This window comes from Lathamus discolor, chromosome 4, assembly GCF_037157495.1.
Source record: "Lathamus discolor isolate bLatDis1 chromosome 4, bLatDis1.hap1, whole genome shotgun sequence".
NCBI lineage: Eukaryota > Metazoa > Chordata > Aves > Psittaciformes > Psittacidae > Lathamus > Lathamus discolor.
In genome coordinates, this window is record NC_088887.1 from 1764708 (window position 1) to 1788306 (window position 23599).

The 23599-nt window shown below is 43.8% G+C and overlaps 1 protein-coding gene across 20 annotated transcripts in view; it reads left to right on the forward strand.

Annotated features, from left to right (window-relative positions):
- BBX (BBX high mobility group box domain containing) overlaps positions 1 to 23599 on the forward strand; it is a 141413-nt gene that overhangs the window by 99842 nt on the left and 17972 nt on the right. For 16 of the 20 annotated variants that reach the window (XM_065675952.1, XM_065675957.1, XM_065675953.1 and 13 more), the window contains 6 exons: positions 568 to 648; positions 2080 to 2160; positions 9594 to 9674; positions 11775 to 12687; positions 13567 to 13705; positions 16790 to 16938. In XM_065675952.1, the coding sequence (XP_065532024.1) occupies positions 568 to 648; positions 2080 to 2160; positions 9594 to 9674; positions 11775 to 12687; positions 13567 to 13705; positions 16790 to 16938 (1444 nt within the window). Of the gene's footprint in view, positions 1 to 567; positions 649 to 2079; positions 2161 to 9593; positions 9675 to 11774; positions 12688 to 13566; positions 13706 to 16789; positions 16939 to 18192; positions 19663 to 23599 lie in introns of those variants that run through there. The other 4 variants (XM_065675945.1, XM_065675948.1, XM_065675959.1 and 1 more) reach the window with 3 other exon arrangements.

The window sequence follows — 23599 nt, forward strand, 5'->3', positions numbered from 1 at the left end:
GTCATTTCAGTAGTTATGACTCTTTATGCCACAGCTTCACATAAGCATCTCAAAATGGATGTTTAAGAACATCATTTGACAATTTTAGGCTTGTGGTACCCGTAGCTACTTACTTTCATGCTGTTAGGTGAGCGGGGATGAGCCTTTCTGTCACTTAGCAACTCTCAATGTCTTCAAAAGCATTGTTTTATCTTCTAAGTAATTTTCTTGTTCAAAATGGCATTACGGGCAGAGCAGTGGTGATGGCATCACCAGTACCAGGTAGCTGTGTAACCCAGCATCAGTTTAGTATTCTTTTGCAAAATTGGGAATTAGGAAAAGAAATATATCCTTGGTATTTTGGGGGTCTTTCTTCTTAGGTGATTTTCAGATGCGTTCAAATGGGTGCTAAACTGCGTTTTCACGTGTAAGCTCAGTTCAGCCTATCCAGGACTGTGAAACATTAGGTTGTCCATCTCTTAAACACTGCTTCTTGTTACTGCTGTGTGGTATTTTGTTTGCTCACCATTGTTCTTAGCTTGAAAGCATCACCTTTGAGGTCTTACTCTGCACACTCCTTGTTTTCAGGTTTCCTCAAGTACTTGCCAGTCTGATGCAACTAATTCTACAGAAGCCTGTCAGAAGTCATCACTGTTTCAGTTTGCAGAGGTGAGTTCCTTTTAAAAGGGTTGTCTTCCCCACTGATTCCTTTGTAGAAGCCTTTGAAAGCTGAAAGAGAAGTCAGAAGTCATGCTTGTGTTCGTTCCTTCTTTTGGGGATTATGGTACTGGATCAGTTAATCAGGTATGTAGGTCAGACCTGAAGTGCAGGAGAGCGTATTTAAGAACATGGTGGAAACCCTAGTGTATAATGGAGCTATGGTTTAAGCAGTTTAGAGATGTGGTGTTATTCCTGCACTTAGTTTTGAGCTAGAGCCTTACTAACTGAAGTTCTAAACTGTATATTTGGATGTTAGGTTATGTTCTTTATCTATTGTGGCTGCTTTAGTTGTCGACTCCTTCAAAAATAACTGTCGTTCTGGAATTCCCAAACTTTTCTTCTATGCTATATCTACCAAATAGCTCTATCCAATGTGTAGTATTTTGTCAACATATTGAGCAGTGTCATACTTTGTAGAGTTCCTCTTGATAACGGTCTGTTTCATCGATTTCACTGTCAAGTCTCTTAAAGAGCAAGATAAATACCAGCTCACTAAATTGTTTCAGTTCGTTTTACAGTGCCCAAGCAGGAACGTGCCATAGCCACGTTTTAGTAGACAGGAATTGTGTTGTGTGCTACAAGATACAGTCTTGCTAAAGGCTTGTGACCACTGGCTTTTCCTTACCCATTGAAGAACAGCTTTAACGGGTGCCAGGAAACAAGCTCATCTGCGCTGCTAAAACAGGCTGTTTAGATATAGCTCACTGATGATCAGTAATTAGAAACGCGTATTAGCTAGTCTTACTTTTCAGGATGTTAAGCAACCTGTAGTGAGGCTGCACCTAACCAGTACATGATATATATCTGTGGCAATGGCAAAATAATAGGTACTTGTACCAAGGTCTGACATTAATCGGAGGTGTCATTTGCAACCAAAATGATTGACACAAGTTAAACAGTATAAAATGCAGTTACCTGAGTACCTGGGGTAGATCTCAAAGTACCTACATGCATTGTGTCCCTGTCCACACGTACCTTTCATGCTATGCAGCAGTTTGTGCTCTATCAGCACCACCGTTCTGCAGTCCCAGGTCTTTCACTGAACTGTGAAATAGAATATAGTGTTAAGGTTTTGTTGCTAACCCAATTTTGACATACCACTGGGCAAATAAAAGCCCTTCAGAAAAGCCTTAGCCTGTTCTGTTTGCCCTATGAAAGATTTTCTTCATGAAAAAATAAGTCAAGATCACCATTTCACCCATCACCCATTTATGTGTGTGATGGAAAGCAGATGCTGCTCTCTGAGTGTGCTGGGATTCATTTGCATGGCTTTAGGTACCAGGACTCTTTCTGTATGGTGGGTCAGAAACGTAGCACGTTGAAGTTTGATATTGAAACTGGAAAGGTTAGGTAATATGAACATAATTGTTTTCCTGACAGATCTCTTCGAGCACATCACAGCCCGGAGTCCTGGGAGCTGTAAAACAAACCGAGGAGTCTGCATTGTTTCAGTTTGCTGAGGTATAATGGCTGAAATATGGGGTGGGGGGAATATGGGAGGAAGCAAGGAATCAATAAGGGTTGTCGCTGAATGGCTGAGAGCCCTGTGTTATAAAGGATTCCCGTTAAGAGATGGTTATCTTCATGATAGCATTGTGTTAAGAAAATCATGTGGGGGTTAATCAGTGATTGGAGAAGATGCCAACCAGTTCTACCAGCTGTAGCATGTACAAATGATACTGGGCTTGTGAACATTACCTGGCCTTCCCTAGCAAAGGTCCACTGCAAACATACTTTCCAAATGGGCTTTTTACTTACATCTAGGAAAACAACAACTAAAAGCCGTGCTGAAATGACACTACGCACTGCCTATAGAAGAGGCTGCAGCAGTGCAAAATGCAACTGCCCTAGAGGCAGGAATCCTTTGGAAGACAAACTTGCAGGTCATATGAAGCTTATCACAACAGCTACGCGGATATGTAACACCGTGATTAGCTGATGACTTATAAAGCCTATAAATTACCCATCAGTATGTAAGCTGTCCTTCTTCTATGTGTGGAAGGTTTGGAGTTCTTAAAGATTGCTTTTAATAGTTTATTCACCCATGTGTGTAATGTGCTTCTATGAATTGATTTTCCACACATATTCTCTTCTTGCCCATTTGGGGGAGTCTGGTACTGCTTTGCAGAATCAGTTGTGCTAAAGGTATCTTCAGGGTGTGTCTGAAAAGAAGGGATTGGAGCTGGTGCTGATGTGGAGGAGCAGAATGGGATGAAAAGATACCCTGTTTGTTATTCTGTGTGCATGCAACACTCTTCATTCTGTTAAATGTTAAGCTGATTGTGTACTGTGTGTTTTCAGCTTGGCTGGGACGGGCCTTGATGTACTTGTTAGGAGGCCCAATTAAGAAAAACCAATTTACTAATTCAGGTGTCATACAGTCCCTGACTACAAACACCCCTATAAAAGATGCGATAGAGTTAGTATCTCTTATCATGAAGATGTTTTCTTATGTGCCCCCTTTTATTAAAGCTACAAGTCAGTTTGGGAAGTTCTTTTGAGAAACTCGGTGGAATTGGGCAGGATGGAGCCATGTATTGAAGCCAGCCTTTTAAACCAAGTGAAAGATAGAAGTTGGAGAACACTTCTTGTGAATTGCATTGCAAAATGTTGTATGAGTGAGTCTGCTAACTTAGATTCAGAAATCTTCACCATCTTCTATTTTAATTAAACAGCAGCTTTGATTAACCTGCCGTCTGCAGAGATGAGCGGGGTATCAGTTTCCTTCAGCACACCATTTCATCCATTTCAGTCAATTTCCTTTAGCACACCATTCTCAAATTGTCATGTAAAACCTGACCGAGATAGACTTTCAGGATTTCACAGAACCTGGAATCATTTCCTCTCCTAACTGAACAAACAACGAGATGACCAGCCCAGAAATTGTCATACGGATGTGACAGTGCATTGAGTTGCATACCACTACACTGCGCCAGCTCATTTGGCACGGCGGAGTGTGTGTATGAATCATCAAATGTTAGGTAGAAGAGGTGCTTAGAAAGTTAATTAGAAACTGGTGAGGACAGTTTTAAAGCCAGGGCTAATCTCTTTTTCTTGTAAAGATATTAAAATGCCTGTGCAGTCTAAGGGGGGTGGTTGTGGGGTTTTAGTTGTGTTTTCAATGTCTGGAAGTAAGGGACAGAAACATGGAAAAGAAAGGAGCATGCTCTTTAAGCTTTCTTCCCCTGCTATTAAAGCTGCTTGTGCTCTTTCGAATATAAGGGCTTTCATTTACACAGGGTGTCTTTTGTCAAGTTTGGCAAAAATCCCTTTCCTTACTGTGCCACTTCTTACTGGGTTCTGTCTGTATGAATGCATTACTGCACTTAGGAAGCTAAATCATGGTAAGCAATTTGCAGTAGACTGCTGTCAGCCATGTACAGTGCTACAAAAGAAAAAATAGAGGGAGAGAAAGTAGTTATGTAGGCAGTAGCCAAGTAGACCTATGAAGAAATGTGAAGTGTGCTGTGGTCTGATGTGCCTGGAGCTTTTGGCAGCCATCCCAGCTCAGTTTTGGTTCTGGCTGGGTGTTCTTCATATGTTCCCTTTCTCTTCGCCGCCTTTGCAGCAGGGTGAGTAAGAGTGCCTCTTTGTGAAGACAGCAATCCCATTGAGTAGACTTGTCATTTAAAATGGACACCTTCACCCCAGCAGTACAAGTCCCCTGTCACTCAGAAACAGCTCGTTATATGCAGATGTTAGCATGGGATTCTTTTCGTCTACAAAGCCTCAGTTAGCCTTTCATGTGGTTGTCTGTCCCAAATGCTGTAGTCATCAATTAAAGCTGTTGAGGATATGGCTAAAGAGGCCTGCCCAGTGACTTGCCACAACAGATGATGAGAATCCCAGGAGTAAGACTTCATTGGGTCCTGTGGGTGTCCAAGCATGCATCCTGGAGGTCTTCAGAGATGACATGATGCCCCTGTAAGAGGTTTTTTAAGTCTAGAGTGTTGCCAGGTTGCACTTTTGGCTTTCTCATTCTGCTCTTGCAGATACTTGGTCCTACTTTTGTCCTTCTCATTTGCACCTTTATGGAAAGCCATTATATAGGCCAGTGATTTCAGAGCAGTGGGCTGTGTTCCTTACTGTGGTGGCTGTTTGCAAGCTGTCTGCTCACATGGGCTGGTTGCTGTCATCCTCCTTGCCATGTGAGGGAGGCAGAGCAGATGGGACCCTTTGCTCTCTTGGTCTTACTGGATGTGTGTTTGGCAAACGCGAACAGATGGTGATGACTGCTTTGTTGAGAAGAAACAAGAGTACCTCTTGGATTTACTTAGCTAAACTCTCGTTATTAAACAGAGAAAATGCTTCCGGAGAGTCAAAGCAATAAGTTGCTTTTTTAACCATCTTAAAAACAGAATGCAGCCAAAACCCCCAAACTCTGCACTTTCAGCTGCTTGTCTGAAGTTTTTTCTCTAGGTGATTTAATGAAAGAAACCCAACTTGGGTGCAGCAAGGTGGAATTGCCTTTGCAAGTCCAACAGGTTACCATCATTTAAGAAAAATGCATGCCTGGGGATGATTTTGTCCCTGCTGCATTCTCACATACTCACTTTGAGCAGGCTTGCAAGCAGCCCTTTCTTTCTATTTCTGTACTGAGCAGAAGGTTTGAATCCTTGAAAACATCTGGTTAAAATGCCTTGAAGTTGTGAGAACTAGTCAGTATCTTCTGATAGCCAGCCTTCCCTTAGATAGAGCTGGAACCTTCCCAGGTAAAGCTGCTATGTAAAATAGGTGGATATGTTTGGTATTTGTCTGTATGCTGAAACCAGTAAATAGCTGTGTTGAAATGAAATACCTGGTTTAGGAAGGGAATGAAAATGTGGTACAGTGGCACATGCTTCTTACACAAGCTAGAATGATGTAGTAGCTAAAATGCTGAGCTGCGTTGTAGTAAAAGACAGTAACTTGCCCCTAATGATCCACAGGTTCAACCCCTACATAGAAAGGGGTTATTTGTGGTTGTAGTACTGCAGGTTCTGATTATTCTAATCAAAACTAGAAGATGGTGGTAAGACAGGGAATGAGATTGGTATTCCCCCTGAGAGGTGATTGATTGGCCATCTCCTGCTTTTGATGCGTGGCCAGCAGCTTCAGCAGAATGAATCCTTACGTTTATGTCCCTTGCAGTTTATTTTCTTGACTATGAAGAGAGTTTTCTTGCTGAAGTGAAAAGTTGCCTTCCCGTTAGTACTACAAGGATCTCGCCTTGGTTTTGTTAGGAGCAACCGTTTGCTTGTCAGGATGAAATTCTTTACTCTTTCCTCACACGATGCGTCAGGAGGCAAAATATCCCTGGATGTTTTCAGGTTATACTGCAGTGTGCGGGTCTTTTTCTGTCCCTTTTCTACCCTTCATATTGCTCTGAAAAAACTCATTAGAAGCTGAGGATTTATTGCAGCAGAAGGATGAAAAGCTGAGGCGGTCTCTCTGCAAAGTGCAGTGTACAGGATATTTGCTCTGGCGGGGTCCTGAGCAAGTTCACTGAACTGTCTCAAAGCATACAAGGATTTGGGGTTATTTATTGGGTTTAATCTTAAATATTAATATTAATGACCATCCAAGTATTTGTCCCCGTATTTTATAATAGTTTGCAGTACAGTGGTTATCCTGGATTTTGGTGGGGGCTGGGAGTGTAATGAACCTCCTTGGCAACTGCAAAGTAAACTCATCAAATAATCTAGTTCAAAAGAAACACATGAAACATAAAGAGAAAGGCTAAGGTGGCAATTTTTGAAAGACCATGGTCATAAGCATGATTTTTATGGTGAGGCAGATGACACAGACACACCGGTGGTCTTGCTCCTGATTTTAGGGCTTTTCAAGGCTTCCAAATACTATGATGTACCACTGTGCCAAAAAAGGTCACATACGCGCAATAATGATGAATTCTTGTGTTGGTGAACCCATGCTGCACTTGGAAGCAGGTCAGAAAAAACCTGACTGTAAAAGCAGTGCCCTGAAGTGCAGCGATAGTAATTTACTCGGCACTAGTGCTGGCACACCAACATCTGTGTAGAAGGCTGGATTTGCTCTCCAGACATAAGGTCTTCCTTCTCTTTTCTGACTAAAGAAAGTGAAGAATGAAGTGCCCATGAGGACAAATAGTCCTCTTCTATATCCAACCAAACAGGAAATACTGTTCAGGCTTTCAAGGAGCAGTTTATTTAACCTTGACTACCACAGTTGTTCATGCTTTTGGGCAACAGGTATGTCGTGTTCACTCAGTCCCATGAAACACATGACATGAGAGATTATTAGCTGTGGACAGTACAAACATAGAAGAGAATCCATGAGCCTCATCTAAGGAAGAAGTTCTGTGTTTGCATGTATCCCACTGACCTAAATGCCTGTTAAGTGTTTCCTGGATGGTACATGAAACACTTTCATGAAGTAGCACCTTCTGCCAGAAAAGTCTTCAAGTAACCAATTTCACTAACTCCTTGGTTTTTTCATTGTTTTTCTCCCTTCCCTTCTGTCTTTCCTGTGTGCCACTGAAATATTTTTCTCCTCTGTTCATTTAAAACCTAGATCTCATCAAATAACTTCCCAGTTGTCAAGTCCTGAGCTGGTGAAGCAGTGTGGGAAGTCTGCACTCTTCCAGTTGGCAGGAGTAGAGTTATACCCATTAGCGTCACAATGGGAAGATGTGTGTATCTGTTCTCCAAAAGAGTATGAATACTAGGTCAGGTTTCCCAAAACTCCTAGAAATTCTCTGAGAGTCTTAAATACGACGCTGTCGAGGTCTCCTCTTTGACATGGATTAATCACTCAAAAACCTTTGAGGCTTGGTGTGCAGACACTGTTCTTGATGACTAAAGATGAAGATACATGTTGTAATCAGGTAAATAAGGGAGGATCCTAGCGCCTTACTCCTACAGGGGTTTTGCTCCCCCCCCTTCCCCTCATCCATCTACATATTCTTACTGGTGAGGTTAAATATCTCTTAGGGAAAAAAAGGCAGAGGTTGGAAGCACTGAAATAAAAGTATTTCATGCCTTGTTCCATACATAGTAATGCTTCTGTCTGACTTTATAGGAACTTACATGAGTGGAGGAAAACCTGCCTTACCCTGCAGGCAGTCCCTCGCAGTAGTAGAGTTTGTGTGTGCTGCGTTGTCAGCAGTGCTTATGCAAGGGTGATTACGCCTAACTGTGATCAGTGATCCATAAGGGCATTTGGCTATTTGCAGCCCTGGGACAGCAAAAAGGCTGGGAGGTATTTAGTCAGAGACACCAGAAGTTTTTGAGGTGTCCTCTTACAGGACAGCAGCAGGGTTTGAGTAGGGTTGTGCTGGGCTAAGGCTGCTGCTGAGTGCAGCTTGACTTTTGGAAGTCAGCACTGAAAGCTGTGATGTGAAGCCCTCATTGGAGGGTTCACTGAGGCTTGTCCACAGAGTTTGTACTGCAGCTGGCAGGAAAAGCGAAGCTGGCAGCGTGATGTTTGCATGTTGGGCGCCTTTCTGTGGTCTCTCAGCGGCTGCTCAGGTTCCCACAGACCTGATTTAATATACGAAATGAATGTTAAAGGCTCTGATTCAAACTGAGAAAAGCATGGCACATGTGCAAATCACATCCTGCTTGCTCCTAACTCCTGTGGGACCGTTATTTCTTTCCAGTTTTGGAGATACGTGGTATCTGTAGTGTTGGACTGCAGTTGGATAAATGTGAGAGATTCAGCTGCAGTTTTCAGATAGCAGTTCGGGACCTGTTTTGGAGCATCCCAAATAAACTGTGTTCATTATCACCTCAAGGGTGCCTTAGGCTTGCAAGTCCGTGTGCCATGGCGCTGTAGCTCCAAACCACAGATGCTGTGCACTGGAGGGGACCAGACTGCTGTCTCCATGCTGCTGGCATGGCAGGGGTTTGGCGCGTGGGAGCCTGTCTGCTTCAGCACATCACACTGCTCTGCTCCTCCTTCATCTCTGCTATGGGGATTAACCAGTTTTATCTTCTCCCCCTCCAGCCCCGCTTCCCTGTGCCTGCCTTTGTGATATTTCACAGCATTTCACAGATGGTGAAGACATAAAACGCAGAAGTGGGTTAGAAATTCACTGAATTCTGCAGAAGATAGCTGAAGTTTCTAACGCGGTTGGAGCAGCCGCTCTGCAGGCTGACGCCTGGGAGGCTGCTGCTAATCAGCTCTGCTCAGTTTCTCGCTGTGCCTAAATGCATGCTTTGTCTTTATCCTTCAGAGCAGAGGGAGGGAGGGGAGTGCAGGGAGGCAGTGGTGGGGCTCTGCATCACCCCCACAAGGCACGGAGGTCGCTTTGGAGGCATGAGCTGTAACAGCCAGAGCTTGGGAGGTGCTGTGGAGAGCTGCAGCTTCCAGGAGACAGCTTCCTTAACCCTTCTCTGTGGCAAGGATGGGTTGATTTCTGCAAAATCCACTTTGTTGGCCGGTGTTGGTCCAGAGCAATGGAAACTGTCGGTTGGGGGGATAGGGGGAGCTAAAAGGTTATAAACACTGTAGTTCCCCAGTCCCTAGACCTCCAGTTGTACATCAGATGTCCGACTGAGCCTTCAGAACTACCACCAGTTGGGGTGCCTGCTGGTGCAGATTGGTATTTAGCTGTTGACATCTGCTCATGTGTGAGAGAGCAGGTGCTTCAGCTCGTCCTGCTCTGCAAGGGGAGTCGTGACAAGAAGATCCTTAGACCTGCAAACAGCCTTTGGTGTCTGGTGCTTTTATCCACCAGAGCAATGGTGGAGCAGGTTCCATCTGTAACAGCGTGCACGGGTCTTCACTTCTTTTTCAATGTAATAATCTTATGAATGAATTCTGGGAAGAGGGAGGAAATAATCCATTGAGAAGTTGTCTGGTAAACACGAAAGAGTTGTGCTGGTAAAATAATGGTTTTCTTTTCTCCCCCTCTGTTTTTTTTCCCCCTTTAGATTTCTTCAAATACATCCCGTTCGGTTCCTTCTGATTTAACAAAACAATGTGGAGCATCAGCGTTATTTCAGCTGGCAGAGGTAGTATTAAAACACTGGTGACTAATTGCCACAGGTGCAGTGGGGCGGAGAAGTTAATGATGTTGATTGCCGGAGCCTGGAAGGCAGAACAGTGCTACACTTGTAATTAGCCTGTTGCTTATAGAAGCATAAATTATTGTGGCTTGGGTACCACAAGTGAAGATTTGCCTGGATTAACCATCAGCTTGAGGGCTTCTGAGAGTCCGTGCTGCAGCTGAGATGAAGTCCCAGTCCCTGGTAGCAAATGGGCTTTCCAGTCACCATTGAAGTTGTTTAAACCCCTTGTTTTAGGGTTTGGGGTTTTGACTGGTTTGGCTGGGGGGCTCAAGGAGTTGAGAGAGAGGGCTGGGTTAGTCTGTTCCTCAGTGAGGGTATTGCCATTGCAAATTCCTGTGGAAGGTCATTAGTTGCCTTCATTGATTTTTGCTTTTCATGCCCACTGCTTTCTGAAGTGCTCAATAACTTCTGTTGACACTCTGCTGTGATCCTCACAGCACATCCTCCTTCTGGGAGCAGTTCAAAGCCATGGCTGTGTACTGAAATGTATTTCCTCTGCTTCTAAGCTGCTTGTAAATTGCAAAGAACTCACAAAACAGAAGTCACTTCTCTGTAGCCACATCCACAGCCCTCTGTTCTGTTGGCTCAGGCAGAAGCAAAGGTATAAAAGAAAAACCAAAAACCATTGGGGGGGGGTTGTGTATTGAGTTAACAAAATATTATCACTATCCAGTGAGCTGCATTGTCAAGATTTACCTTTAGCTTTTGAAAATCACAGCCTGTGTCTACATTGCAGGGCAGTAAAATGTCACAGAAGTACCTTAAGTACCAGAAACCCATCTCAGCATAGTTTGCGGGGTTCTCATCTGCATTATCTCCTCTGCTTCCTAATAGACACTGTGCTGCCCATTCTCCGCTGTTCCCAGTGCTCAACCTAGCTTGGCCTGAACCAGATAAGGAGTTTCTACCCTTTGCAGCAGGCATTTCAGAAGCGTACTGTGTTATGCTCATACGGGTATTGGTGTAAGATATTTTTAGTTGGCAAGGAAATAATGCCTTGCCAATTTGAGACATCTAAAACCGACCTGAATGTAACCACAGTGATGTGGAAGGTACATCCGTACGGACCAGATGGCCCATGGGCTGAGCTGTGGGGTAGGAGCACTCCTGATGTCTGGTTCAAAGCAAGCCTCTTGCATCTGGTTTTGCTCCAGGTGGCTGGTTGGTTGGCATTTGTTCTATAAACAAATTAGCAGTAGGGATTCAGCTGGGAGGGAGACTGAGAAGAAGGCGGCACTGCTTTGTGCTGTGAAGGACTAGCCTAGCAGTGTCAGCGCAGCTTGCAGGTGATTCAGAACCAAGGGGATCTCCCAAGTCAGAGCTGCAGGACCATGGCAGTTTGAGGGCCTCTTATAGCCCCTATTTTAATATCGCTGTTCCTCAGACAGTGTGAGGGGTTTGGTTTCCATTAATGTTATCTCCAGGAGGAGATAACCATGGCAACAGCTGCTGCTTTGCAGTTCCTTGCAAAATAAAGTCTGTGACATGAGAAGATTTGGAAGGCTTTTTTACTACCTTCCAAACTGTTTTGCACAGTCAAGTAAAAGAAAATAATCTTCATTACTGAGATTCAGTTAACTTCTTTCACCCTCTCCTTCAGGGCCATTTGGAAAATGGAGGGAAAGATTGTGTATAGTGACATTTGGGAGCTGAGGGGGGTATGAATGTGAGATTTCAAGAAGCTTGTCTGTGGCAATAGTGAGAAATAATGTATTGTTCCATTTAGGCTATTCTGAAAATCTATCTAGCAGTGGGTCTCAAGGTTATATAAAAGGCACTTGGATGATCATGGAAACACCACTGAGATAGTTGGAGTCTTTTTCTATTAGGGAAGTAGAACCCACCAGCCTTATTCTAGCACTTAGCCATCATTGCATCAGTTTCAGTAGGGCTTCAGCGTGTTTTCCAGTACTGTCCTTTAGCATAGTTTGCTTTCCTGAGCTAAGATGCCAGAGAGATTCCCTGTGTAATGCTCCTGATAATGTAGGTAAGTAATGTTAACAGCTGGTGTTTGTTTCATGGGACTTTTTAAACTCGTTCTAGATGTGCCTTGCTTCAGAAGGAGTGAAAGTGAAAGAACCTGGGAAAACAAAAGTGGAAGCACCCGAAGATGTGAGAGGGGAAGTTCCGGAGGAAATGGAAGCAGAACTGGAGAAAACGATAAAAGACTCCTGTGAAGGAAAACCGGAACCATTGGAGGTCAAGAGACTGCAAAACCGGGATGAGGCGAAAGCTGAGGAATCAGAAACTGCAAAGTGCAGAGATTTTGCCAGTCTCTCAATGGAGAATAGTCCTTTTGAGAGGAACGATAGCACGAAGGATCACATGTGCTGCTCTCCAGAGCTCTCACTAGCTGACATGAGTATCCTCGGGCTAAAGCCAGAAAAGATCAAGAAGAAGAAGAAAAAGAGTAAGTTGGAGCGGCACACAAATGAGAAATCCACCCCCAAGAAAGCCTGTAAAAAGAGGCAGTCCTCCGAGTCGGACATTGAGAGTGTCATGTACACGATTGAAGCCGTGGCGAAGGGGGACTGGGGGGCTGAGAGACTGGCGGAAACTCCGCGCAAAAAACCCCGTCCTGCCTCAAATGTGAAGGAAAGCACGTTGGATTCAAAATCACCAAAGAAAAAAGTGAAGTCGAAAGACAAGAAAACGTCAAAGGAGAAACCCCCGGAGACCACCAAAGAATCAAAGCCTCCCGATTTCCTTAGTATTGCAGCCAGCAAGGAAGAACCGTGTGAGGCTTCTGATGACATTAAAGCGGAACCACTGACCCCGACAGAGGAGGTGGTACCCCAAAGCTTACCAGAACAGGTCAAAACTGAGGACAGTGACTGTGTTAAAAAGATAGAAACGTGTGGCTCCAGGAAATCGGAGAGATCTTGCAAAGGTGCTCTTTATAAAACTCTGGTGTCAGAGGGCATGCTCACATCTCTGCGTGCTAACGTGGACAGAGGTGGGTGGCTTTGAGTGTTTCATTTACAGCAGAACCGCAACAGCCTGCCTGGAGTGGGAGGAAAAGCCAAAGTCTGTGTTTATGTTGGAGCTTGAGCAGCGTGTGATGGGAATGGTGTTTCAGGTCACCCGGGATGCTGGGGGCAGGTGGAGGGGAAGGACTTCATGGTCCAGGGCAGGCCTTCTGGAGTCCTGCCTTCTCTGCTTACCCCCCAAACTCTTAACCTCTCCTTTTTTGTCTTTCATGATCTGTGATGGAGGTTTTTGACCAAAGGCTTTGTTGGTTGATTTCTCAGCCTGCTGATAGATCTGTGCAGGACCTGTGCAGTGTGCAACCCCAAACAAATAGCTTGTTCCTATATAAACAACTCATGTGGTTTGTGAGCATAATGCTTGGTCCCACAAGAGGCAAACGTGTTGTGCTTTTGGTTCGGTTGGTTTGCTGTAGGTGGTGAGCAAGAACCCTTTAGCTTGTGGAAGGATGAGTCTGAGATGATTTCTGAAAGCTTTCAGTGAGATGCCCTGAAATGTGTTTTCCCAATTAGTAGACGTGTAATTAGAACAGTCAGACAAGAAAAAGATGCTCGTAATTTAGGGAGGTTTATTACTGTAAATCTACTTACCTTTTCCTCCTCCTTTATACCTCAAGAGATCCTGACTTCACAGGTAGTAGGGAAAAGGGTGGGGAGTGGGGGAGAGAGGGAGTATGGTTGCCAATCATCATTATCCAGTTTGAAGTAAATAGATAAATGTTTTGTAACCTCTTAAGACATTCAAGCACCATAGGTTACAGTACTGAATGGGTACCCAAGTTCCTTCTGAGCCACTTTGTTCTGGCACGTTTCTAAAGATGAGAAACAATTTTCTGCCTTCATCCCAGGGAAAAGAAGCTCAGGAAAAGGCAACTCCTCAGATCATGAAGGATGCTGGAGTGAAGAGAACTGGGCTTTTTCCCAAAGTGGGACAAGTGGGAACAAAAAGCTGAAAAGGCCTAGGCCAAAGGAAGAGTTTGTTTTTGGGTAAGTTGCAATTTAACGCTCTTCTAAGTTCTAGTTGGGTCAGCCTGGTAACCTAAGAATGAATCCTCCTCTGCAGCTGAGTGAACTGCATCCAACACCTAAATAATCACAATTAGATACAGAATTCCTGAAAATTACTAGCCCTCCTGGGCTGAGTCATGCTTTAGATACCTGGTATTCATCTATCAAAGTAATTCGTTTGAGATCTTCCCTGCTTTACACTACTGTAAACAGATTTGAATGACGTGCTCACTTTAAGAAGGTGGGGGAAACAAAGGTGCAATATTTACCCACTCAAGAGACGATGAAGAAGGTTACTTACATTTTCAGAGCACTTCAAAAGTGGTGTTTAAGCTTCTGTGTAGGTGTTCAGTCATCACAAACAGAATTAGACTAGAAAGAACATATCTCTTTGCCCGCTCGGAGAGATTGCTTATAGAGGAAGAATAAACAATGTTTAAATATTGGCAAATAATTATGATAAGCTTCTCATTTTTCCATTGTAAAGAAAAGATATTTAAACCCTTCATGTGCACAGGGAAGAAATGAAATATATCAGAAGAATAATTCATGATTACAAATGCATATAAATTTAGCAAGGCTACACAGAATTACTTTTCTAGTGCATTAATAACAGCGTTCGTCAGAGTATTACGGATTTGTTTAACTACAGGCGTAGTTGGTAAATCTGCTTAGCCATCCATACTTACTGCAAGTTCTTGAAGACTTCCAATTATCTAAATTCAGAGGATGAAAATGAATTACAAATGAGTAGATTTTTCACACTTCATGCTTAAAATCGTAATGTTTCTGTTGTGCAGGCTCGTGGTGGTGGCCTTTTTTATAACCTAGTTTATGTGGAATTTAGTTGCAGCTCAATTTACAGCAAAGATACTAAATCGGTTAAAACCTCTGAAGTCTTACTTGCTTGGAATAGTCAAGTAAAAGCGATGGAACACTTCTTGTGTTTTTAGTGCATTGTATAAAAGTTATGTGAACATTTTCTGAGTTTAAATGGAAAGATTGAAAACTCTTCACACCGAATGGTGTGAAAACTGAATTCCTCGCCAAAAACCAGTGTAGTTCCAAATGATTTATTGAAAATAGCTCAGAAAATTGGGTAAATAGCTTGTTTGACAAATGCTGGCTGAATGGGGAAAATACAAATACAGTCTCGATTCTTGATTAAGTCATGTCATGATTAACGAATCGGCACTATTTAGTGAACTTTGTGAAGGCAGAATCAGCGATTTGTGGAGGAGCATAAGTGCTGTAGGAATCCATTACCCCTGTTCCTTGCACTATGTGATCTGACTACCTGAAGAGCCATTTTTACCTCTACCTGCTCCTCTTAACTTTCTTCTCCCTTCAGCATCATCTTTCAGCCTCATTTCTTTGGGGGGGAGTGTCTCATACCGTTGGAATTAATGTCTTTCTCCCCCTGTCCTCTTAACCTTGTCCATCAGTAGTTGCCTGCACTTCCCCGATGGCCCTTGTGGGGTGTGCTTAGTCCATGCACAGCCCGCTCCTTCGTCAAGCAGCGCTCTGCCCTTGTGTATCTCCTGGCAGGGCTAGTCTGTGTGATACAAAGACCTCAGCTCAGCTACGTGTGTCTGACCAGGCTCATGAGATGCTCTCAACATTCACGATGATGTGAATTTTGGTTTACTGATTGATACTAAGATAGTGATAGCAGCACTCTGCACTGCCTCCGTGTCACACCAGCTAGAAGGTACTAGCCAGGATGGCAGCTCCTCTGCTTTCAGGGTTGGACCTTCCTAATAGCCCTGCATATGCAGGTTGCAGCAGGCTGTGGGAGAAGAGCTGTGGCAGAGGATGGAATTGCTTGAGGGATGTTAGGACCCAAAATCAGCTTGCTTTGTGGTTGTCAGGGAACATCCGTGTGGAAGAGGGAGGTAGCAGTACCAAGCACCACTCATATCAGGTATCTTTGTGGTTTCAAACCATGCAAACCCCAAACAAACAAACAAGCACCCAAACCCACAAACCAACCCCATCATGCACATAGTCTGCCAAGAGCCAAGGGTCTATTTTAAGGTACATGATGGCTTACTGAAAGGGCTAATGACTACAGAGATAAAATGAAGTCTCGTACTGCCTACCAAAGCTTTCAGAATGCAGTTTGGTTGAAGTGCTCCTTCAGAAAGCCGAGAGAAATGCCGGCTTTCTTGTGATACTTCCAAGTGTATGGTGTGTAAGGGCCATCCCTCTAACAGTCACAACAACTTCAGTCAAGTTCACATTTTCCATAGCAAACAGAATAAAGGACTAATAGCAAATGTCATCGTTCCCCTGTCATTGATGGTGCTATTTATAATCTGCCTAGCTGTGCACACTGCCTTTTATTAAAACACAGTTCCTTCCTATGCTCCTGCCTGGCTGCAAAAATTTGCTGGAATAAAGGGCTTATGTAAGCCAGCATAGTCATTGCAGCCAGGAATTCCATGCCATCCTGTTTGAGTGGTTTGTTTTCGCCTGGCTATTAGGAGCAATAGTACCCTGTCTGTGGGTTTCTGGAGTTGTAGGTGATCTAGTTACAGTCATTCAGTTGGGGCTGAAGTATGAGGAATGTTGGGTTTCATGAGAGCAGGAACTGGTTGCATTTTTCATCTCGCAACAATGAAACGTGAGGGGAGAAAGTACAATCCCCCAGAACAAATACAAAGCTAATTCCCACCCAAAGCACCAGGGTTTAGCATATCCCCAGAAGATTGAATAGTTTGACATTTTTCTTCTGCTTTGAATTTGTTGCTTTCATTCTCGTGTAAGGACTTTTATATGAAGTTACTGTATTGGTTGGGTTATTTATTGTGGTTTTATTGTCTTTCTTCATTCCCCTCGCAGAACAGACAAATCTCCTTTATGAGTCTGTGCAGCAATCAGAGCTAAATGTCACCAGTATGACATTGATTTATTTATTCTAATATATGCAACTAATGCAATCAGTTTGCACTGAGTTACACAAGCAGAAACCAGAGTGTACATTCTCATCCCAAAGTTGGCATGATATATACTAGTTTGATGTTTACGGTGTGTGTGCGCTTACCTCTTTCCCCTTTTTAGCTTAGCAAAGTTGGAAGAAGAATTTGAAAAGAAATTCAACAGCCTCCCTCAATACAGTCCTATTACCTTTGACAGGAAAAATTCATCTGTTCCAAGAAAAAAGAGGAAGGTTGGAAGTGGCTCCTCCGAACATCCAAAATCCAACAAAGGTAAAGTACCATGTGCAATGCATTCCTAAGCAACGGCAGTGCTGTGACAAGCACAGGAATTATGCATTCTTATTTTACTGTTATGTGTGAAAAGCATGAAGTCGAGGAAGAAAAGTGGTAGCCCTGCGGTTAGGTGGTTCTCACCTGGGTCAGTGTTCAGGCTGTAGTCATGATCTTCATACGGAGTAGAACTGGTTGGAGGCTGTGCACAAGAAACGGCTATGTGAGACATAGGAATGTCTTTGTGAGACATAGGAATGTCTATGTGAGACATAGGAATGTCTATATGAGAAATAGAGTTCTCATAGCAAACTAATTTATCAAAAAAGTTATCAAAAATGTAATTTATCAAAATTTAACGTATCAAAATTCTCCACAGCATTTATCAGAAAACACAGCAAACTGATGTATCAGAAACAGTGACTATTTGTGAAGGAAGTGAATTTGACAAGTTTTCCCAGGAGAAAATGGGGGAAAAAAAGGCAGATTATCACGAGGTTACATTTTGACAAATTTCAAGCCATGGTTTTACGCCAGTTTGCATTTCACTGTAATTTTAGGCTCTTCAGATTAAAACATGAGGCCAGAGGGGTCTGAATGAAACATTTCAATACTTTTTTTGTCTTTTTAATCAAGATTTTTAAGTTTGGAGCAAAAGTGTCCCGACATCAGAAAGAAAGTTAGGGGACAGGACAGCCAATTCCATACCCAGCTCCGTTGCTGAGGCTCTCGTAGAAACTCATGACACGTTTGGCTGTTTTATATACAAACACCCTGTGATGCAGAGGTGGTAAAGAAGTGAGAATGCCATAGGGAAAACTACTTTTAGACTGTGGCAGAGATACTGCTGTATACATGCGGTGCAGAAGCATCACAAAATGAAGGAACGATGTACCAGTAATTCTACAAGACAAAAGGATGCTCAAAAGAACTCTCGTTATACACAGTTCACAGTGTGGAGCTGGTTTCCTTTTCTGCTGCTGCGGTAGTTTCACTGATGGACAGGTTTTCACATCTAATGTGGCTGTTTTAGCCAGGTGACCCTGGATTAGATCTGTGCCTTTTGAATACCTCACAAATAATCACATTATAGTGTGCAGGACTGAGCAGCTGTTCTTTTCTAGTGCATGCCAGTTTTGGCATTGATTTTTGTATTTATATAATTAGATGTGGAGCAGGCACTTTTGCAGAATTAGACTTGTGCTAATACCAAGAGAGTTCTGATTTCAGATGCCTTTCCTTTTTTTATGGTAGGTATTCTTCTTCAGTGAGCATGAATGAATTGCTCCGCAGTAGGACAGTACAATGGTTAATTAAGCAACATCTGTTGGGAACAAGATCTCCTCATCTACCATGATCTGGCAGTTGAAGTTGTAGCAGCTCTTTGGATCTCTTGCTGCAGTAATTACGTGTTCAGGTGTCTGTATGTCTAAAAGTCTTGCAGACCCTGTTTTGGGGAATGGTACACTAGAATGATACCTCGAGTCAGGTATCCCAGAACCACGTTCTGCTTTTGGCTAAGTTTATGCACAAAAGCTTATTTTTTATCCTTGTTGCCATCACTTAAAAAGCTTTGGAATATATTTGGCCATGTCTCAAGGGAAGGTCCGAAACATAACTGCAGGCAGGCTTCAAGCCTGATATGAGTAGTTTTGGCACAGCCCTGCAGAGGAGGCCATGTAGCATTTGCCTCTGGCTAACAACAAGGGCTCTTCGAAATCAGCCAGCTGACTTTGCACTGGAGCAGATGGTGGAAAAGTTCATGTGACTGTTTACCAGCGGAGTTGTGGGGTTGCAACAAGCAGCCCCAGGACAGGAATTATCTGATAGTGCCGTGCTGTTTGCGTACTGAACATCTCACGGCAGCCTGGAACTCAATCCAGATGGAGCCAGTGATACCTGCTCCTAATTTCAACGGATGCTGAATTCACTCAGGTTAGCTGGGCAAGCTGTCCGCTTGTGTCAGTCATTCCAGCTCCCTCAAGAGTGAAGTTCAGCTCTCGAGGGGGCTGAGCAGATTTTAGGCATACCGTTTTTCTTTTGGAAAAGAAAGGTTGCTAAGAACTAAATATTCCATGGCAATGGGTCGATTTTAATTTGGTTTCTTCTGTTAGGATGCTTCGAATTAGGACGCAAGTTATGGATTTGAAATGACCGGAACCAAATTACATACAAGCAAGCTTACTAGCTTAGTAGGGAAACTGTTCCACGTGGGCCAAACGTTCATGAAGCTGAGTCCTCAGTTTAATTTGTGGTGGACTGACAGGCCATTTAACCTCGTCATGCTCTTGGCTTGCTTGTGAGCTGTGGCAAGTCCAAAGACAGTTGGAGAATACTGTCCTCTGAAGGTGTTAAGCATATGAGGCTTCTGCAAGTATTGCAGGAAATGCAGATATTCTGCAAAATGATAGAGTTTGGAATGGTTCTGGGTTTTCTGAATTTTCAGGGGTTTTACACCATCAGATTTAAAAAATAGATTAAATCTTATTCTTTCAATGTGATGAGCATGAACTGTTAAGGGTCAGTGTAGTTTTATTGGTGTAACCATAATGGATGTAGGAGAGAATACATTGCCCTGCATTACTGTGTCATGTGGAGTTGCTTTTGCTGCTTTGCTCTTCTTTGGGGTTGTCTCTGTCTGTACGGTAATTAGAAGAGGTATCCATCACAAATAGTGCTTACTGGTGGCTGGGGCCTCTGCATGTTTCCAAACAACAGGTCATAATCACTGGGTAGGTTTAGTAGAACACTCCTTAAAGTCATTCCCTGCTTTTTCTGAGCAGGCATATGCAGGATCATAAACTTCCCAGGCACTCTCAGTTCTCAAAGACTCAATTTTTGCGGTCTACACATCCGTGCCCGGCGAAGTACATTTACAGTTTGGAAAACAGGTTGGAAAGTTGCACACTGAAACTTCCTTAGGATGGTAGGTCAATAAAAATGAGAAATGTTGGGTTGGGGTTTTATTTCCCCCCCTACCCTCAACCAGGGCTGTTTGCCTTAATATGATCTATTCGGGAATAAATGGTGCCAGGTTGATTTTCTGTCACATGCCATTAACCTGTATGTACAGGAGGCCTGAACTAACCCCAACAGCCAAGGTTGTCGTGAAATTTTGCCACTTCCAAGTGGAGACTGAGTGGGTCAGTGCCCACTGACTCCTTCCATTGCACTTATGTCCAGTCCTCCCTTCAGCCAGTTCTTTTCATGTAAAACCACCTGAAGAACCCTATAGCAAGAAAGCTGTCTCAGATCCACATGTATAAGGGAAAACTTGAGCTTTCTTAAATGAGAGACAGTTTTTTTCCCCAGAGCTTTCCGAATTGTGCAGATTCTGCTCCCACTGGAAATAATGGGGGTCTTCCTTCAGTGGGAGCAGGGTTGAGCAAGCCGCAGTGCTTTGGCAGATCCTACCTCAAGCATTTTGAGCTGGGAGTGTGCATTTACAATCATAATGTCACAAAATGGCTGCAAAATACAGCTATCCTGGATTTGTGCAGATGGCTTGCTCCGACATTTGCTGGAGCTGTGACTGGTTTCTTTTTTTCCCCTTCTTTCCAATGGCATATGTGCCAAAACATCCCACCACACACAAGTCATCAGTCTGCAGTGAGTCACTAATGCAGTTTTGTATGCAAAAATGAGCAACAGGCATAGTCATTATTTCTGCCTTGTGCTGTGGAGAAATGCTCACTTATGCACTTCCCTAAAGCTTTCATTTTGGGCAGGCAATGGGAGGAATGCAGAGTGCTTTTATCTGGGAGAGGGAATGTCTAGAGTTCTTTTTTTGTCTGTGGCCTCTAGGACTAGAAAAGCATCAGCTTAAAACGGATGCTTCTTTATGGCATTCCTCTCGGTCTTTAGCTCGGGGGATTTTTTTGGCTTGGTTCAAAGCATTCAGATGCCTGGAGATTGCATGCTGCAGTGTTCCAAAGATCATAACCTAAAAATACAACCTTTTCCTCCTGGAAGCTGCAGAAATGCACAAGTCTGCTTGTCCTGCTTTTCTTACAGTCATGTTGAAGTGTTCTTTGTTTGATCTGGCCCTTGCAAATAGGGAACTTTGTGAGAGCAGGGGGGGCATGTGCCCAGGAATGTGGAGGAAACGTAGTAATGGTTCCATTAGGTATGGTGGGTTCATTTTCTTGCCTGCTACTTCCCCAAGCAGCTGCCTTTGGCTGTAGCAAGTTATTCCCAGGAGGAAATCCCTACCGCCCTCAGTGAGTACAGTGGACAAGCCGGGAATTAGCAGGTGGTTCAATCCTGTGGCAACTGCTGAAGTGCTAGGGAAAGGAAGAGCCATAGAATACTTCCAATAGGGAATGATGGGGAGGAAAGGACTTCGCGCTTGCGGGTGGCTCTATAGCATTAGCAAGTGAACTAACATTAAAAGTTTTTCTCAGCTTTTGAACAGGAAATCACATGCAGGTCCACTGCCTAATCCCAAGCCTTTGAGGTTGGTTAGGTGTTCCAGGCACGGATTTTCTCTGGGTTGAATGCTGACCAGTGGCATTTGCTCACGGTCTCAGGGTACGCGCCTCCTGTCCCCATTTAACACGTGTAGCTCAGCCATCCACCCTGTAAACTCCTGCGTGGGTGAGTGTGCCTAAGCTGTGCCCCAGGGGCACCTGCTAGGGAGAGCCTGAAAAGGGCTTTTGACTCTGTTCCAGCCAAAAGCAGCACATGATGTCAGGAATGCCCCCTTTCTTACACGCACATGTCCTCTCCAGTCCAGACTACGTTTTGCCTTCTCCATACTGGTTTAGTTCAGTTCATTAAAAGAAAACCACTGGGCTTTATACCTGAATATGCTGTGCAGAGATCCTGTACTTGGCAGCTCATTGGCTTAGGCATTAATCTAAAGGCAGGATGGGATGTGGCCGTGTTTGAAGAACCACCTATTCAGTAATTATTAGACAATTTGTATGCGTAAGGGTGAGAGGGATTGTAATCTGGCTTTTCACAGAGGACAGTGAGCGTGTGCTCTAGTTCATTCGAAGTAGTTCAGGCAGGGAGCGTGGATGAAATTCCTCATGGAGTCAGAAGTTACATTCTCAGGTCCCACTATGACATGGTGACCTATTTAGCTCTTAGCCCATCTTCTCCGCTGCATTCATGGCCAGAGGGTGTTCAAATGTGAATGGGCATTGTCTCACAGGGCTAACAGCTAAAAGGGAAGGACATTGAAATGAAGGCAATTTCACTTTTGGCCCTACCAAAGTCACTATCCTTGGATTTTCCATTTAGGAACAAAATTCTGCATGTAATTGGTGTGTGCCTTGGAGTAGGAGACCCTACTACATCTGTGATGTGCAGGAGACTCTGCATGTCACAGATACAAGCTTATGACTAAGATGCCTTGGATGGTATTCAGGAGATGAAAGACACGTGTTCCCTTCTTTATGATGATGCTTGTCGTCTCTGTGTGAGTTTTTCATCTGTTATTCTGCTTAGAGTTGCTCACACTGGCTGACAGTCTATGATACTGATTGAAATGGTCTATGGAGTGCAGGTTAAGCTGTAGAAATGGAGACTTCTGTGATGCTATGTAACATGTCACTTATTCCAGGCACCTGCAAAAATCACTAGTTTGCTAGTTAAATACATAGCATAAGAATCATCTAGTCAACAGGTCCACAAGCAGACACGTGTGTGGGAAGGCTTGGCTCTTTTGCTGGCGAAGTGTTTGACCTTAGTCTTCAGGAAACCTCAGGCGTTTTTTCCCTTAGGATTTCCATCAACCTGCCTGAGCTGTTTCATTCCTTGTTTTGCATTTTCATCTCACTGGCACTAGACTGCTTATCCAGCTCTGCTGTACTCGGGAAGCTGTTGTAAAGTGTGCAGAATGGCACTTGTATCGGTGTGAGTGAGTATAGCCTCTTCTGTTGAGCTGATACTTTTGGTGCAAGTTCTGGTAAAGCTATTCAGAGTCAAGCCGATGGTGCCTAAGATGGTGTCCTCTTGGACTTGGTTTGTTGTCGGTGATGGCAAACTGCAGATGCATGGTGTAGGCTTACCTTGATCACATGTTACTACATGGTTGCAGTTGTGTCTCGGTAGTACAGTGTGTGTGTCCAGTTCCTCTTAAGGATGAGGAGTGCAGGAGGCTGGTGCTTATGGTGGGTAGGATCCTGGTGCAAGTCAGCTGCAGATGGGAAGGACACCCTCTCTGGTCACCTGCAGTGCATCTTGTTTCCGTTTTGGCCTGGTCTATTTGAGCAAGCCTGAAGACTCGCTTGCCTGCTGTGTCTTTGGAAATAAGGTTTTAAAGTGTGGTTTTTGAAAAGTAACTCCATAAAAATGGCTTTGCAGTGTAGGGATTATGCATCTGTTATACCTTTGGTCTGTTATGTGTGTCTGTGTTGCTGTTGTATTGCTGTTTATCCCATTAGGGAGACAAATGATAGCTTCTTGATGATCTCTGCTAGTGACACACTTTGTGGTCTGATGTCACATAAGATGGCTTCTGATTACTACTAGTAAAGTCTCTGCTATCAAAGTAGGAATGATACCATGAGCTGGGCATAACCTCACCTTCCTGTCCTGGGAGCTTTTACTTCTGCACTTAGTCTAAACTCACTTCTAGTCACCAAAACAGCCTAGGTAACCCTTGCATCCTGCAGTGGATTGGTCCTGGCTGAGAGGTAAGTCCCCATCGTGT